This window comes from Carassius auratus, unplaced genomic scaffold (genome assembly GCF_003368295.1).
Source record: "Carassius auratus strain Wakin unplaced genomic scaffold, ASM336829v1 scaf_tig00002602, whole genome shotgun sequence".
NCBI classification, from domain to species: Eukaryota; Metazoa; Chordata; class Actinopteri; order Cypriniformes; family Cyprinidae; genus Carassius; species Carassius auratus.
Window position 1 is genome coordinate 199,906 of NW_020523466.1, and position 17,509 is coordinate 217,414.

Genomic DNA, 17,509 nt, shown 5'->3' on the forward strand with positions numbered 1-17,509 from the left:
ACAAAGTGTTATTTTCAATGCTGAGGGTCATTTAATCCTATTGAGACAACAGCTATAATTATTCCACATGCAGCCTCTTGATAGCCATCATCATGAAGGGGAAATCATGCAACATCTACTCCCCAGAACCACTAAAAAGGTGTGATTATGCACTAGAAAACGTCTTATGCATTCAAGAGTTCAGACGGCCAGCTTCCATGAATCCACAAGCCCAGCTCCTTTGAAGTTTTCACACCTCCATGCATCACTCCACGGAAAAGCTTGAGAGAATTTGGGGCTTTATTCAACAATGCAGAATAAACCTGAGAGACATGTTTAAAAGGTTAATTCAAGCTAATTTTATTGCAAGTCACATTAATGTTTCTACAAAACCAGAGCTACATTTGATGGAGCGCAGCAGTCCATCTTTAGCAACACCCTGAAAAGGTCTATTAGCAAAGAGGTGTGATTGTGAGGCATTTCAAAATGACTGCTGACAACTAAAAGGGTTTATGAAAAGGGTAATTATGACAACTCACAAGCTAAACTTTTTTTTTTTCAATCTTTCCAAACAGTAATAAAGGTGAAACATGAACTACACATTTAAAACAGCAGTTTATGACAGCTAAATGTTAAAGACAAATGAAATTTGAAGTACTGTTAAACACAAGGCCAGGTATCCCTTCGTTTTAAAAGAATCCTACCTACAAATGAGTGTGGCTATTCCAGAATAGCCTGAGGTACTCCGGGGAAAAAAGCTTCTGTTGTACTTAAGGCATTTCATTGGTACTTACAGTATTACTGTTAAAGGGGGGTTGAAATGCTATTTCATGCATACTGAGTTTTTTACACTGTTAAAGAGTTGGATTCCCATGCTAAACATGGACAAAGTTTCAAAAATTAAGTTGTATGTTTGAAGGAGTATTTCTGTTCCAAATATACTCCTTCCGGTTTGTCACAAGTTTCGGAAAGTTTTTTTCGAGTATGGCTCTGTGTGACGTTAGATGGAGCGGAATTTCCTTATATGGGTCCTAAGGCACTTCTGCCGGAAGAGCGCGCGCTCCCGTAGAGCAGAGCAATGAGAGGCTGAGCACAGACAATCCATTGATCAGAGCGAGAGCGTCGCGAAATGTCACAGGAGGAGTGTGTTTTTGGTTGCCAGGGCAAGACACAACCCTGCACAGATTACCTAAGAAAAAACAGCATTAAAGGACCAGTGGATGGAGTTTATTTTTACAGAGCATCAACGGAGTTGTGCAAGTGTTTGTTCCCTGCATTTCGAAAATGCTTGTTTTACAAACAAGGCCCAGTTTGACGATGGATTTGCACATCGTTTATTTCTTAAGGATAATGCAGTCCCAACGAAAAAGGGTCATGATCGTGTGTTGGAACCGCAGGCGGTGAGTAAAACTGCTTAAAATATCTCTGCCTCCTTGTTAGTGCGTCCGCCTCCCATCGGAGACCCGGGTTCGAGCCCCGCTCAGAGCGAGTCGTTGCTGCTGCTGCTCTCGTTCAGTTTCAGCCTCTGGATCTGATTCTGGATCATAACTAAACGGCTGAATCTGACTGTTAGCCATGGTTTGTTTTGGATGACGTTTTTTTCCTCACAGTAATGTCAGCTTCCAAACGCTCTCACACAAAAGCCTACTGGCGCTCGTGATTCTTTAGCTCCGCCCACACGTCACGCCTCCAGTCGGTCGTGTTTTTCCGGGAAAAATCGGTACAGACTATCTTTCTCTTATGAATATAATAAAACTAAAGACTTTTTGGAGTTATGAAGGATGCAGTACTACTCTATAGGTACTCAAGATTAACAGGATATTGAGTGAAAACAAGCATTTCACCCCCCCTTTAAGAAAGAACATCAGCATTACAAAATCCACATGCCCTTTTAAAATAGAAAGCAGATCCATAATAATCCTACGTGTTCATTTTTTTTCTTCTGAAAGTTGCATTCATGACATTAGTTTAATATAAAACAATAAAAAATGTGCATAAAAAGTTTTGAGAAACAATCTATACTAGATATGAATACCCAGCTTCATTTGCCAGTCACAATATTGATAATCTTTGACGAATTGCAAAGCTATGAATTTCCCTGAACTCATTGTAATATATATAAACTTAATTAAATATTAAAATCATAAAAAAACATTTAAAAACCTGATTGCCAACAATTAGTTCATAAAATCATTTCTATGCACCTCATGAACTATTACATATGACAAAATGACTGATAAAACAAGCTCCCTTCATCCCATAAGACACAAAATGAATGAAATGGTGAAAAACGATGGACTGTGTAAACAGCATTTAAAGTTATATGTTATTAAAAGTTTGATAAATACAAGCATGTGGAGATCTACTACTGTCCCTTGATATAACCAAACATTTGATAAAAACATCTCCTTTTTTCATGCGTAAAAACATTTGTATCAACAGGTAGTGCAACAGGCTTTATCTTAAAACATTGTGAAAGGGTAAACTTTTTATATACAAAAATCACAGTTAAATTAATAAATATTTAAGATGCTGCTTCTTTTTCTTTGTGGTTCTTAAGCTCGATTGTCCACTTCATCCATTCCCATACCTGATTGTGCTCCTTGGCTCTCCAGCTGGGAAAATGGAAGGGCTAATTTGGGCTGTTCTTGTTCCAGGTCAAAAGGGATGGGGTCTGGAGCCCAGGTGTCAGGCTCTTCTACAGGAATCGGCAGGTAGCCTCCGTCACGAGGTAGACACATACACCATCCAGCTCCCACGAGGTCCAGTTCACTGTACTTAAAACTGATCTTAAAGTCCACCACGTCTTGAGACTTACTCATCTCCACCAAAAGATTCCAGAAGACACAGCTCAGGAGAATACCAAGAAGCTAAAAGAAACATTAAAGTTGTGAAGTGTCAAGAGATAGTTTTTTGGATATGGATCATAAAGAACTCTTTACACCTAGAGCTATAATTGTATGCTGAAAGTGCAAAAAAAGTCACCTAAATAAAAAAATAAAAAAACTCTTAAATTAAGAACTTGGCAATTCTTATACTTATTCAGCAAGCATACATTTAAAATAATGTTGAAAAATATTTATATTTTAAACATGTATTTATTTTTGCTTTATATCAAGTTGTGATTTCCAAAAAATATTAAGCAGTGCAACTGTTATAAACACTGATAATAGTAACACATTTTATGGAGAACAAACTTCAAACTTCAAATTTCTGAAGGATCATGTGACGCTGAAGACTGGACCAATGGCTGCTCAAAATACTGCTGGATTTCACATGAATAAATTACATTTGGAAATATATTAAAGCAGTAACTTGTTTTCAATTGTCAAAATATTTCTGTCTATTATTGTTTTACATGTTTTTGATGAAATAAATGCAGCCTTGGAATAAACTCTCTTAAAAAAAAATTCAAATGCTGACCCTAATAATAGTGTCCATAAAGTTTACATAAAATCTGTACAGAACTTCTACCAGAGATACTTTTAATTTTGTTTAAACTGAAGCACAATAAGTGAGCACCATATTATTATTATTATTATCCATTTTTTATATATTGGAAAGTTAATATCTTCTATTTTAATTTCTTTTTCTTAAATTTGAAATCTTAATATCGCTGTCCTAGGTGCATCAGGACAGATTAGCTATTACACTACTGCAATTAGTATTTTCAGAGACCTTCACATATGGACTGAGAGTACATATTCAATCTAATTCTAAACTGAACTATTTTCAAAGTAAGAGTTGCAGAGCCAATCTAGACAAATCTTTTTTTTTTTTTTTTTTATGCACAGCATATGATAAAATATACAGTAATACTGTGCATAGACAGGAGCAGATCATTAATCCAAACATACTGTGATTTACTAGACAGCTGCCTTGTCACACTCTCCATCATATCTGTGCAAGTGGACTATTCCTCTCTGTTCTAATTAGAGGATTATTTCATTAATGGAGGAATGTGACAGCACGGCCGTGTGGCTGCATTTAATGTGACCTCTTCCCTCACCTCAGCAAGGGGCCAGATGAGACCGAAAAATAGAGAGACAGATGAGCAGGCTAGTTGTTTTAGAAAAAAAGTTTTCAAGTTTGTGCTTTAGCAAGACTGGGCAGCAGTTTCTCCGAGAGTCATTCACCCCTCGTTTTCTAAAATGTATTGTTTGCCAGAAGATTCTCTAATGAGGGAAGAGTCAAACTGAAAAGGTAGTAGGCTATCAAAATAGAAATGTGGAATGCCAGGGGAGATAAAACATGCAGAGAGAAAATTACATGATGAAGAGATACAAACATTGCAGGATAGGATGATATAAGTATTGAAGAGTAAGCACAAGAAGGGAAGGATGATCACAAAACCTGTGGTAGTCCAACTGCACAGCAAATTCCAATAGTAGCTCCAATATTGTCCCCCATCCACAGGTTCACAGCATGGATACAGCCACGCACATGAATTATTCCATCTAAAGTTTCACGCTTTAATACAGAAGAGAGAAAGAAATCAAATTCGGTACAGGTGGTAGGTAAAGCTCTGATTCTGTGACGGAAACAAGCTTAAAATATCACAAAGAGTGTCCATGGTAATGGGATAATAGAGGTGGTGCTTGTAATGGCTCTGATGTGATTTGTGGGGTTTTCATCTATGGAACAAACAACTGAATGAAGCCACCATTACAGATGATTGCATTTGAAATGGTTATTGGAGGTTTTTGTTTTCCTGCCACAGCTTCTCCTTTAAATATAATCTCACGTGTCAAGGTCTGGTAAATAATTCTTTCCAAATGCATCACTGGATATGACAGTGAGTATTCCGTAAAATGATGCAAGTCATTTAATATCAGTCAGTGATGGCAGGCCATTGTAAGAACGTGGACTTGAAAACCTCAGAGAGAGCTCAATTTCACCTGCTGGTTGAGAGTTTTGTAGCCACAGAGTGTGTTCACAACTTCTCCAACCTGATAGAAATAAACACACAAGACAACTCATTAGTAAAATTGTAGTTTTTGTAAACCATGTCAAGTGACTTTTGGTCAATGTGATGCTGTTGGTGCAGAAGAATGTTGGCTGTAAATGTTGTGTTTTTGATTGACCCTTGAAATGAATTTCATATTACAGAATTCCATACTGAATTCCACCATGCATTTATAACCATGCTGATGTGATCTTTAAAGCAAAGGGTCAGTGGAGTGATGGAATCTGTAATAGGACTAATGAGCAGGGAGCCCATCTAATCAGATTACAAGTAGATCATAAATCTGCCTGCTCCCAAAAGACCGGTCCAATTCCTCTAATACAATCTATTCATACTAATGTGACCGTTCACCCCATCTTAAAAAAAAAACAACAACAAAAAAAAACAAGTAGGCATCAGCTATAAGATACCATGTTTGAGATGACGTGGTTATGTCATGCATAATTTGGATAACTTGATTATGCTTTCTGCAGCCAATAAGAGTACAGTACACCCTTATAACACATTTGACTTGTATGAAGATTATCTCTCATACAATGGGCAAAAAATGCTACAAAAATCAGCAGATTACTGAGTGTCTGCACTTAGTTCATTTACTAAATTCCCTTTATTTACTGATATTTACATTTTTGCTATTAGGATTGTACTTGATAAGGGAACATGTGGAGACAAGTATCTGAAATACAGATTAATGATCTGAAGCCTTGCTCATGCTTGTGTAGCCTGTGCTCGCTCACTGCATAGTGAGCTGTCATACCAAAAGAAGAGCAGTGCATTAGTGCCCAATCAACATTTATTAACTCAGAGAGACAGAGAGAGAGAGGCACTCATAAACAGTAGAGGAGATTCTATGCAGCACAGGGCAGGCAAATTAAATTCTCTCCGTCATGATGCACTCTCCACTGACTCATGGAGAACGGCATTTACTAGAAAGCTCTCTAAACCCACCAGAAAAAAAAGATCAGAAATCAGCTCCCTGTACTCGCAGACCTGTGTGTCAGACTGCTTCCATTGCAAAAAAAAAACACATTCTCTTCAGCGAGAAAAGATTACTGGTGAATTCGTGAAAAACACCGGATGACATATGCACTGATTAATGCATCACGACTGGGAGAAGTGCACGGAATGACTAACACTTTGACGGATGCAGCAGGTGTAGGGAACACCGCAGGCCAACGCACTCGTGCCATTGCAGAAGTGATACTGGTTTACTTCCCAATCCTTGTATTCATCGCCTCCACAACAAGAAAACTGAAAAGACAAAGACGAGATTGAGATTAAAGAGCAGCCTAAAAGAGGAATCTTAATTAGTCTTCAGTCTTCAGTGTCACATGATCCTCCAAAAATTATTCTAATATGCTGATTTGGTGCTGAAAAAACATTTCTTTTCGAAAACTGCTGTGCTGCTCAATTGTCTGAATCATCTGTGATTTACATTTTTCATCATTCTGTGATGAATAGATAGAACAGACAGCAAATGTGACATTATTGTCTTTACTGTTACTTTGGGTCAATTTAATGCATCCATTGTCATTTTTAGGTGTATGAATGGGACTGTAATTGACAAACTCTATATTTACACTTGAAAGGTGTACATTATTTATGGCTGAACTTGTATTAAGCGGTGTATAATTCACTAAGCTTGCTTTAATAAACTAGTTAAACAACCTTTTTTTGCACGTAGTCCAATATGTTCTTGAAGTCCAGGTCATCATAGTAGTGCTTAATTCCTTCTCGTATACTATTCTGAAACAATTTGATTGTCTAAAAACAAAGGAAAATTAACCTCATTGACAACAAAGCATTCAGCATAGCATTGCCTCTGCTCTTAACGTTTCTTCAAGTCTTACCGTATTTTCAAAAATCAGGGCAATGATGAGGGCTAGAGCCTGGAGAGCCAGCAGAACACACAGCACGCACAGGAACTGCACAAAAAGTCCATTTTAAGTCACAGAACAAAAAATCCATCTGTAACATGGTAGAGCATACACGCATGCGCCCAGACAAGCAACACTCACCATGTGCAGCAGAGTCTTGTTGTCCCTGAGGGATCCCACCATACCCATCACAGACACAGTGAACATGACGAGACCCAGCAGTATAAGAACCACAGCAGGAGCCAAAAACATCCCCTCCAGGGTGCGATTCTTCTGCCTCTCCACTTCTGCATACACGCCGATACAGAGCACACACAGACCGAGCAGCTGAGGGGACAGGGGCAGTGGTAGGTCTGGTAAAACATCTCTACAAGTCACATCAGATTACATCATTTCATAACATCACTTTACATAACTAAATCAGACATACAGCAGATATGAAGATGAAATCAATGTTTTAATGTACAACCAAGTCATGCACATTAGTCATGTGATGGAAAACCAAACAATGAATCATTTGTGTTCCTCACATTAATCCCTAAAAGAAGACCGATGTAATTCTTAAGAGTGCTGAGCTAAAACGCACAAGCAATGTAAATGAAATGACGCAAATCATAAAGAAGATTGATGTAGCCATCCTAATATCAATTTGTATCCTAACAAAGGAATTTATTAGCGTTCTAATTGAAAACCACTTCATTCTCAATTTTCTTCCCAGACTCTTCTTCCTGGAAAGTTAATTTAATAAATCTTGATGGATGATTCATTTTGTCATCTGTCAATTTCAGATTATGACATCTTCAGATATTTACTTCAGTTATTTTGTTTTAGTGATGCCCAATAAAGTAAGTGTCATGGCTATGAGCCTACCTTAAAGGATAAGGCAACCCAAAATGAAAAAACTGTCACAAAATAATATATTTTGAAGAATGTTGGTGACCAAACAGTTTCGGTTCGCCAACATTATTCAAACTATCTTCTTCTGAATTCCACAGAAAAAAAGACATACAGGTTTGGAATGACATGATGGCGAGTAAGAGATGAGCAAATTGTCATTTTTGAGTAGACTGTTCCTTTTAAGAGTAGAGACTGAAAGGGGGAGAGAAAAGATGGAAAGAGATTTGAAGAGTATTCTGAAAGGCTTTTATGCTTGTATCATCAAGTTCCAAAAACCCCAAATCAAGATATTCCCATAAGGCACTGACAAATAGCATTTAATGTGAAAAAACAAAGACAAAACTGAACACTAATGACTCGTGAGTCTAGCAACTTACAAATTGTAATCATACATTCGATCATACAATAAATACAGTAAAAAAATAGAGTAAATAAAACTAAAATAGTTTAATTAGGTAAAAGTGAATTCAGGCACTACAACATTGCAATATCTGTATTTGAATGTTATGTGCCCATGTAACAATGCACAAATATACAATTTTTGAATGAAAGTATGACAACCTTTAGTAATTTATACGATATAATGTGCATATATATATATATATATATATATATATATATATATATATATATATATATATATATATATATAATATTTAGATCTATATTATATATAGATAGAGACGATAAGGAAGTAATAAAATAAGCATCATGTCCAAGTCTTCATTCGTATAATTTAAATATTATTAGTTACCAACAACTTACAGGAACCAAATAAGTATGTAAGAAATTGGCGCATTTACAGAAACGATAACAACGTCCTGCGCCTTTAAATCTGTCAGCGACGCTTGTCAATTGTCTTTACTGAGCCACGGAGCTCATCTGTGAAATGTTAAAGTGAAACTGTCAAGTATCTCAAAGTGACTTGGCAGAAACGGTTAAAGTTACCATTATATTTATACTGCCTATATACGTTCAAAACACAGACACTTTAGCTTATTCATTCAGGGCGAGTGTGTGTAACGTTACTGTTCATGTGAGGGTGAAACAAATCAATAGGACAGCATTCGTTTTAAAAGTATACTTACCGAGAACAGCATTGAATAGACATTTAAAGAGAATTTAACGAAATAATAGAAGTGATTGGTTTTTCTCCATTCTTCGTACGACGGCATGGTGACAGCCTTAAATAGTGTCAGTTAGCCTGAGATTTCCATGAATTCAGATGTTAGCCGATGCCGCTAAAACTCAATGAGCCTTTGTTCTTTATAGAGATGGCAGTCTGTTTAAAAGACCCTAACACCCGTCTAAATGAATAACGAGAACTTCCATCAAGTGTTCCGCTTAGCTGTGGACTCCTCTGAATTAGTTTGAAAGGAAAAGCACATCAGCAGCTGCAAGGTGTAACTTTCATCCCAATAACAACTTCCGCCCCGCCACACAACTTGCTGCACAAACCTTAAAGGGCCAGCACAGGTGACATACAACCATAGATAGAGAGATAGTAGATACATAGACAGACACATATAGACAGACAGACAGGCGTAGATAGATAGATAGATAGATAGATAGATAGATAGATAGATAGATAGATAGATAGATATGCTCTAAACTAACAAAGAGACATTTAAATATGCTTGAGTGCAATTCTGTTAACATTTTTTTCCATCTGGAGTATTTTTGACATAAATGAGAATCCCCTCAAACATGCAACCTCTTGTCATATCCTTTGACTTTATAAGCCCATGCCAGCCAGTTGATAATCTGATTTATAAAAGATGTGTTTGTCTTGAAGAACTAAAGCCTCTTAAATATGCCAAGGAAAGAAAACATCTCTTTAAGATGTGTCACAATAGTTTTAATCTTCAGAAGTAGGCTACTTGTTGTTCACTTCTTTTGGCATCATATCAGTGGTTCACAGAAAATCCTATTTTCTTCCATTCATGCTCACAAACATTGATTATCTCCCAAGTAGCTTGTGGTTGTAATTACATTTTTCAAAAGTCTTTTTCTTCCCAGTCCTGCTTCAGCACTACAGCTTTTCACTTCAGGGCAAACTATCAGATGGTCTTTTTACAATACATTTAAAATAATAGTCTCTACCATATATTGGCATATTTCTTAACTCATGCCTAAATGAATATATCTGCACTCTTATTAAATGTAGTCAAAATCTCAAGATGGAAAGTATGTAAACTTAATTGCACTCAAGCTATCTATCTATCTATCTATCTATCTATCTATCTATCTATCTATCTATCTATCTATCTATCTATCTATCTATCTATCTATCTATCTATCTATCTATCTATCTATCTATCTATCTATCTATCTATCTGTCCATCTATCTATATACAGAGATGGGACCAAGTCACACATGTGCAAGTCTCAAGTAAGTCTCAAGTCTTAACCTTCAAGTCTCAAGTAAGTCCCAAGTATTTTTTTCTTGGGCAAGTCAAGTCAAGTCAAGTCACAAGCTATGTCAAGTCAAGTCCAAGTCAAGTCACCTTAATATTGTTATTTTACCTGCAGAATCTGATCTTAATAAAGTTAAAAGACAAGATATAGGTAACTGTCAGTAAATTAAAATAATTTGGATTTGCATTGTAAATACTCATGTTCAGTAAAATACATCATGGAATCAAACAAAATTGTAACTTCCTAAAATTATTTATTTTTCACTTCTGCCAACAGTGTTTGAAATGTTTTACATTTTCAACATTGAGTCCATAAAACTAAACATCCAACAGACTCCTCTCTGAACACCTCTCTCTCTCTCTCTCTCTCAAACACAGTTTACATACAACATTAAACTTTGTTACATTTCTCCTCTCTCTCTCTCTCTCTCTCTCTCTCACACACACACACACACACACACACACTCTCTCTCTCTCCCTCACACACACACACACTCTCTCTCTCTCTCTCTCTCTCTCTCTCTCTCTCTCTCTCTCTCTCTCTCTCTCTCTCTCAGAGTATAGAATATAAATATGACGTATTTTCAGTTGTTGCATACTTTTTTTGTTATGTACAGTACAGACCAAAAGTTTGGACACACCTTTTCATTCAAAGAGTTTTCTTTATTTTCATGACTATGAAAATTGTACATTCACACTGAAGGCATCAAAACTATGAATTAACACATGTGGAATTATAAATGGAATTATATACATAACTAAAAAGTGTGAAACAACCGAAAATATGTAATATTCTTGGTTCTTCAAAGTAGCCACCTTTTGCTTTGATTACTGCTTTGCACACTCTTGGCATTCTCTTGATGAGCTTCAAGAGGTAGTCACCTGAAATGGTCTTCCAATATTCTTGAAGGAGTTCCCCGAGAGATGCTTAGCACTTGTTGGCCCTTTTGCCTTCTGTCTGCGGTCCAGCTCACCCCTAAACCATCTCGATTGGGTTCAGGTCCGGTGACTGTGGAGGCCAGGTCATCTGGCGCAGCACCCCATCACTCTCCTTCTTGGTCAAATAGCCCTTGATGCCTTTAGTGTGACTCTACAATTTTCATAGTCATGAAAATAAAGAAAACTCTTTGAATGAGAAGGTGTGTCCAAACTTTTGGTCTGTACTGTACATAACAAAAAAGTATGAAACAACTTAAAATACGTCATATTTATATTCTGTACTGTGTATATATATATATATATATATATATATATATATATATATATATATATATATATATATATATATATATATATATGTAATATGCATTTCTCATGATTGGGTAATCGCGGCAGCTACATTTGTTTTTCTGATTAATTGTTTTGCTCTATGAGAAAGACAAGGTAACAAAATATTGGGGGCTTATGCCCCCTTAGCCCAGCCCTAGCGCCGCCCCTGGAATGCGTTTTTTTGACGGCCTGCTAGCGGATCATTAGGGGCCGTTCACATCACGTCTTTTGCGCGCGCAAGTTCGTTATTTCCAATGTAGGCGCGCGGTATGCGCGCTCATAATGGAAGCAACGCACTCGTGCGCGTCGCACCGCATCGAGTTAAAAACATCTAAACTTTTCAGAATGCCGCAAGCGCACCGCAGGTCATGTGACAATAACTAACCAATCAGCTTCATCCTTTCCCGTATATCAACGATGAAAGCGAGAGGGGGTTCAGCGAAAAATCGGCAGCTGTCAGCAGGAAGTGGCTGTCACTGGCAGCAGGAAGTGGCTGCCAATAAAACCGGATGGCAGCTGTCGCTAATACCCGGAAATTGGAGGAGGCTGCCGGCGCAACAAGACAAATAAATAATTATATACACTTATGATTATGCTTAATACTTTTTTAAATAAGTATAAAAGGTCAGTATTGTATATTATTTGATTTAAAATATTGATCAAATATAAACAAAGAAATAAGATCATTTTGCTAAACGTTAATTTCCAGCTGAATGTTTATGCATGCATGTATCATTGTTTGTGTGAAATAAAACAATTTATATTTATATACGAGAATGGCACTTACTGGGTGCATGTTGTATATTTATTATAGGTTATATACACAAATGACTGAAAAGAGAGAAGTCTCAGAGACCTTTATTTAAAATCATAATTTGCGGTTATATTTGTAGTATTTCAAGAAACAACTATATATATATATATATATATATATATATATATATATATATATATATATATATATATATATATATAGTATAAAGTAGCTGTTAAATTTGTAACTGGGTTAGTAAGTTGTCAAAGTCAGTGCTTTACAATGTAAACAGTATAAAATATATCCAGTAAGCAAGCAGACTAAAATATCAATCAGAATCACTAACAACAATCCGGAGGTATTTTCAAGACTCTTAGATCAGAACTGATGAGGTATACGGAGTTACTTCTCCAGCATCTTGCACCAATCACTGTAAAACCCAGGGTGGATGCACATCTCTCCTCATTTTCCTCTTGCAACATGGTCAAGTCAAGCATCGTTTATTTATATAGTGCTTTTAATAACACAGATCAAAGCAAAGCAACTTCACAGTATTAAATAGGAAAATAGTGTGTCAGTCAATAATGCAGAAGGACATTTGTAAACTCAGTTTGTAGTCAGTTTAAAAGGCAGTTTATCATTCAATTCAGTGATGTCATCCTTCAGCTCGGTTCAGTTTAAATAGTATCTGTGGAATCATTTGCAATTATGTCAATGATATCACTGTAAATGAAGTGACCACAACGAAGCAAGCCAGAGGCGACAAAGAACCAAAACTACACCGGTGACAAAATGGAGAAAAAACAAGGTCTTTACAGAGGATCTGTATCTGGGGCTCTAGTTGTCCTGGTCTCCGCTGTCTTTCAGGGCTGTAGAGGTCCTTTCTAGGTGCTGATCCACCATCTGGTCTGGATACGTACTCGATCCGGGTGACTGCAGTGACCTTCGAATAAGAAAGAAACAGATTAATATAATGGAAGATGTTAATATCTATACGATGTTTGATAGGGAGCCAGTACAGGGTTTACAGAACTGGGCTAATCCGGTCATACTTCCTGATTCTAGGAAGAACTCTAGCTGCTGCATTTTATTATTCATAAGAAAATGGTGACTTTAATACCTAAATTGCTTTATTAACAGTAGACATGCATGCACAGCCATATTAATGATTATTCCCCATTGCATCTTGTCATCATGTACAGAGCAGTGATTACATTTTCATGCATAATTTGCACACCTGGTAAGCAGTTGTTGTAAACCTCATCACAGTGTCTGCAGGGTGTACATTTTGTTGAATTCCTGACATGGCTTAGACTTGTTCTCCATTTTGTTCCACCTGTATATTGAGATGAGGAGCATGAAAACAGCATTATTACAAAGATAAACATTCAGACATGGCAACTGAGAAATGTAATGTTATGGCACCTTTTTAAACCTCTAATCAAATATGTAAAAGAAGATACTCCGTCAAGCCAGCTGGATTGTGCCCTCTTTCGAAAGGAGTCTGTATACAGTACAACAGACTTCTGAATTTGGAACAAACCAAAGACAGACTTAATAATGTAGCATCACCCCTCCTCCAGGATCACGTAAAGAAGAATTTCCAACAGGACAGCATCTGGCAACTATTGGGTATTACAAAAAAAAAAAAAAGGTGTCAGTGCCATGGTTTTGTCTCAAGATGCACATCAGTAATGTTTTTTTGTTTTTTTTTATAAATGCATGTTTACAAAAGCTACTTCAATGTTCTAAATTTAACTACAGCCTAATCCTGGCTTAATCCAAGCCCTGTCTGTGAAACTAGACCTAAAAGTTATAAGGAATTATGAACCGGTCCATTATATTTTGTATAGATAATTTAAAAAAATAAAAGAAAAAAATTGTTTTGCATTCACATGCTTACAACTTCAACTGGTACACAGAACAGTTCTGCACATGCATAGTATTAGAGAAAACACACCTCAATAGTGAAAAAACAAAAACAAAAAAAAACTTCTTTTAAGAACTCTTAAGTTAATGTATATCACACAATCTCCTGAAAGACTTAACATGCAAAAATATATGGTTAGTGTTGCAAATTTGTCTTCTATCATTCCAGTCAAACAACATTCTTTTATATTATTCAATAGACTGTTAACACGCTAACAAACGTTAATATTTAAATGGTACGTCAAACGTAATTTGAAGTTAATGGTAGGCCCCTAACAAGGTAAACAAACGTTGCTACCACTAATTAGATTTCACTGAACAATTAAACCAAAGTATGCACCAAGTCTACCAAGTCGTTCACCAAGATAACAATTAAAATCAAACTTACAACGCAAAAAAACATTAATTACTCCCGATGACCAATTTCTGAACTTACCGTTTGATCAATCGCAACCATTACTGAAGCGTTTGGGTGCAGTTATATCTGATTGGTTGCGCCCACGTTGGTCGATACTGATTGGCTCCCACCGAATGGCAGGTCCCGCCTACCATCCGGCTGCCAGTTACTGCCTTCCGGCTGTCAGTTACTGCCTTCCGGCTGTCAATGGCAGCCACTTCCTGCTGCCAGCTGCCGATTTTTTATCTGAACCCCTGCTGATGAAAGCTCAGCCAAGATGAAGGAACAGCTGTTCATAGCTGTATATGGATTGCCATTTTGAAATGAATTTAGTAGCAGAGCTACTGTGAGCGATTTTTAGTGCTGCAAATCCATTTATCCTTTGCTGAAATTTCCGCGTCTTCACTGAGAGAGAGAGCGTGTCATTGATGCTTAACGACAGACGCCACAGGAGCACTTCTGCCCGAGCGCTTTGGAAAGAAGGAGAAAGCGGCGCACCCAGCGTTTTCCACGCGTTTTTAGGCGCGAACTATTGAAGACAAAAGCGATGACCCTCGGTACCTCTCAGGCTGACATGTTGATGTGATGTGATATCTGATTTAAGTGGGCGTGGTGTGTGTAAGGTAGAGAGGGCATGACTGATGATAGTGTCCTGATCCAGTCACGACGCTATTCTCAGCCTGCGCTCCAGCTGAGTAATCAACTTTATTAAAAAAAATAATTTATATATTTTATATTCAAACTGAAAACATGATGTGATTAACACTCAAGTCATTCAAGTCATCGTGTCTCAAGTCAAGTCAAGTCCCGAGTCTTTAACTTCCAAGTCCGAGTCAAGTCTCAAGTCCTAAAAATAGCGACTCGAGTCGACTCGAGTCCAAGTCACCAAGTCACAAGTCCCCATGTCTGTCTATATATCTCTCTATCTGTCTGTCTGTCTGTCTGTCTGTCATCTGTGCTGGCCCTTTAAAAGGTTTGTGGAGCACGTTGTGCAGCATAATATATATCAATATATATTGTCAGTGCTCTGTTGTTGTTTAATCTTTCTCTGTTTGTGTTGTGTTTGAGCACATGGCTCTGTCTTTGTTTGTGTTGTGCCATGTGCTCCTCATGTCCCGCCTCGTTGTTACCCATTGCCAGCCCCCCTTGTTTAGTCCTTGTTGGGTCCTCGTTTGTCAGAGTGTTGTCACCTGTTCCTCATGTCATGTGTTATAGTTCATCATACTAACTATCTTTGAGCTACTGTGCACCCTCTGTTGCTTTGGTTTGTAGAGTCAGCTTCTTGTTGTTCTACCAGTTTATCTAGTTTTGTTCAGTCTTTTGTTCCAGAGTATCCATTCCATTGTTTGGTTTTATTCTCTTTTAGTTTTTTCTTTATTTTGCCACTGTAGTTGGCTTTATGCTTCTTTTTTTCCCTTACTAGTTCTGTAGTTTAGTTTAGCTCTATTGCTGGTTGTGCATTTGTCTTTGCTTTCTGTTTCGTCTGCAGCGTCGGTTCTGTTCTGTCCCTGTCCTGGAGGCTGAGCATCTCTGGCTGATCTCTGTTCTTGCCTTGCAGCAAGACCTGTCCTGTGCTTGAGTTACCGCATGTGTCCAGGCCCTTATCCCTTGTGCTAGAGTTTCTTTCAGAACTTCGCTGCTACCTACTGGTCTTGCTCTGCCTTGCCTTTACTGCTGACCTGAATGCTATCATCTTGGTCTGGACTAAGCAACCACTTTCTCAGTCTGCCTGTCAATGAGCCTTACCAGACTATTTTTGGGCTGTGTTCACTCTCCTCCTGCTTTGTCAGTTGCTTGTGAATTAACCTGTTAATACTTGGTCTGCATTCTGTGAGAGTCCTCTCTCCTTGATTTAATGGTGTTGATAATGTGAGGTTTTTGATGATTAGTTGTATGTTTGGCCTCAATGATTGATTTGTGCTTATCATTTTTTGCAGGTTTATCAGAAGTGCAACTTTTCCCACATGACACCAGCGCTCCTCATCTGGGCTTCATCCTCACCTTCTTTCTTTGTTCAACTTCTTTCTTTGTTCTACTGTGTTGTGTAAGTTTGTATTTCACCTATACATTTTTGCATGATTTTTTATTATTAATTATAAATGAATTTGTCGTGTTTAAAAACAGATTCTTATTTTTGCATTGTCATAATTATTTCAATTATTAATTATAAATTGCTAGTTTTTAATACATGTTTTATTGTTGTATTATATGCTATTATTATTACTTTTGTATTGTTCTGTGATTTTAATGATTAATTATAAATTGTTAGTCTTTTAATTAGTTAGTTAGATTTTTATTATGTCATTATTTTTAAATAAACTGTTTTAGTGCAATTAAAGCTTCGATTGTTATTTTTCCTATTTCCCATCAGCAGTTGAAATAAAACGAAATTCTTAAAATTATACAGTAGCATTATAAAAAACTGTTTAATACTATACAGTATTATTGAAAATCAACAGTATGATACTGTACTTTGACATGGTACAAAATACAGTAGATATGTATTCTATATTACAGTAAGGTAAACACTACTGTAGTTAGTCTTACAGTAATTTTACTGTTGAATGAAATACTCCATCTACTGGATAATTGTTGCCAGTAAGTTACTGTTAATTTGACAATATTTTTTTTTACAGTGGTTTAATTTAACTTTACACCTCAGTCAGGTTAGATGACATACTGAATTGAACATTTTTGTCTAAAAGGTTTTTTGTTTTTGTTTTTTAAGACTTTTTGCCTACTGAACCATCGGTATATTAAACAGTATAGTCCAATAAATGCATTCACCTCTATCCCTCACAGCCTCATTTTGATTACTGTCTAAAATAAGGCACTACCCTGTGCGAGATCTACTGACAAAATAATGTTTCATAGTTTGAGAAAATAAGCAAAACATTAACACTCAAAACTCTGAAAAGTGTCTATTTCTCTCTCTGTTAGCAGTTTTTTTATTATCCAATTACTGCTCAACAAAGCTGTTATTCCACATTCTTTTAGCTTCATTTCACTGTTGCAAAACTGTAT

The 17,509-nt window shown here is 36.8% G+C and overlaps 1 protein-coding gene and 1 long non-coding RNA gene across 2 annotated transcripts; both read right to left on the minus strand.

Annotated features, from left to right (window-relative positions):
* Nucleotides 1-1,716: 1,716 nt before the first annotated feature.
* LOC113069975 (tetraspanin-15-like) lies at nt 1,717-9,164 on the minus strand. The gene is made up of 8 exons (XM_026243121.1): nt 8,808-9,164; nt 6,964-7,149; nt 6,796-6,870; nt 6,614-6,709; nt 6,080-6,196; nt 4,878-4,928; nt 4,333-4,449; nt 1,717-2,849 (listed from the first exon to the last, which is right to left on the minus strand). The coding sequence occupies exons 1-8, from the start codon at nt 8,892-8,894 to the stop codon at nt 2,535-2,537; spliced, it is 1,044 nt and encodes a 347-aa protein (XP_026098906.1). The 5' UTR covers nt 8,895-9,164; the 3' UTR covers nt 1,717-2,534.
* Nucleotides 9,165-13,042: 3,878 nt separating this feature from the next.
* Nucleotides 13,043-14,580, minus strand: LOC113069978 (uncharacterized). The gene is made up of 4 exons (XR_003279840.1): nt 14,525-14,580; nt 13,585-13,784; nt 13,397-13,495; nt 13,043-13,102 (listed from the first exon to the last, which is right to left on the minus strand). It is a non-coding gene; the product is annotated as an uncharacterized LOC113069978 (long non-coding RNA).
* Nucleotides 14,581-17,509: the final 2,929 nt, after the last annotated feature.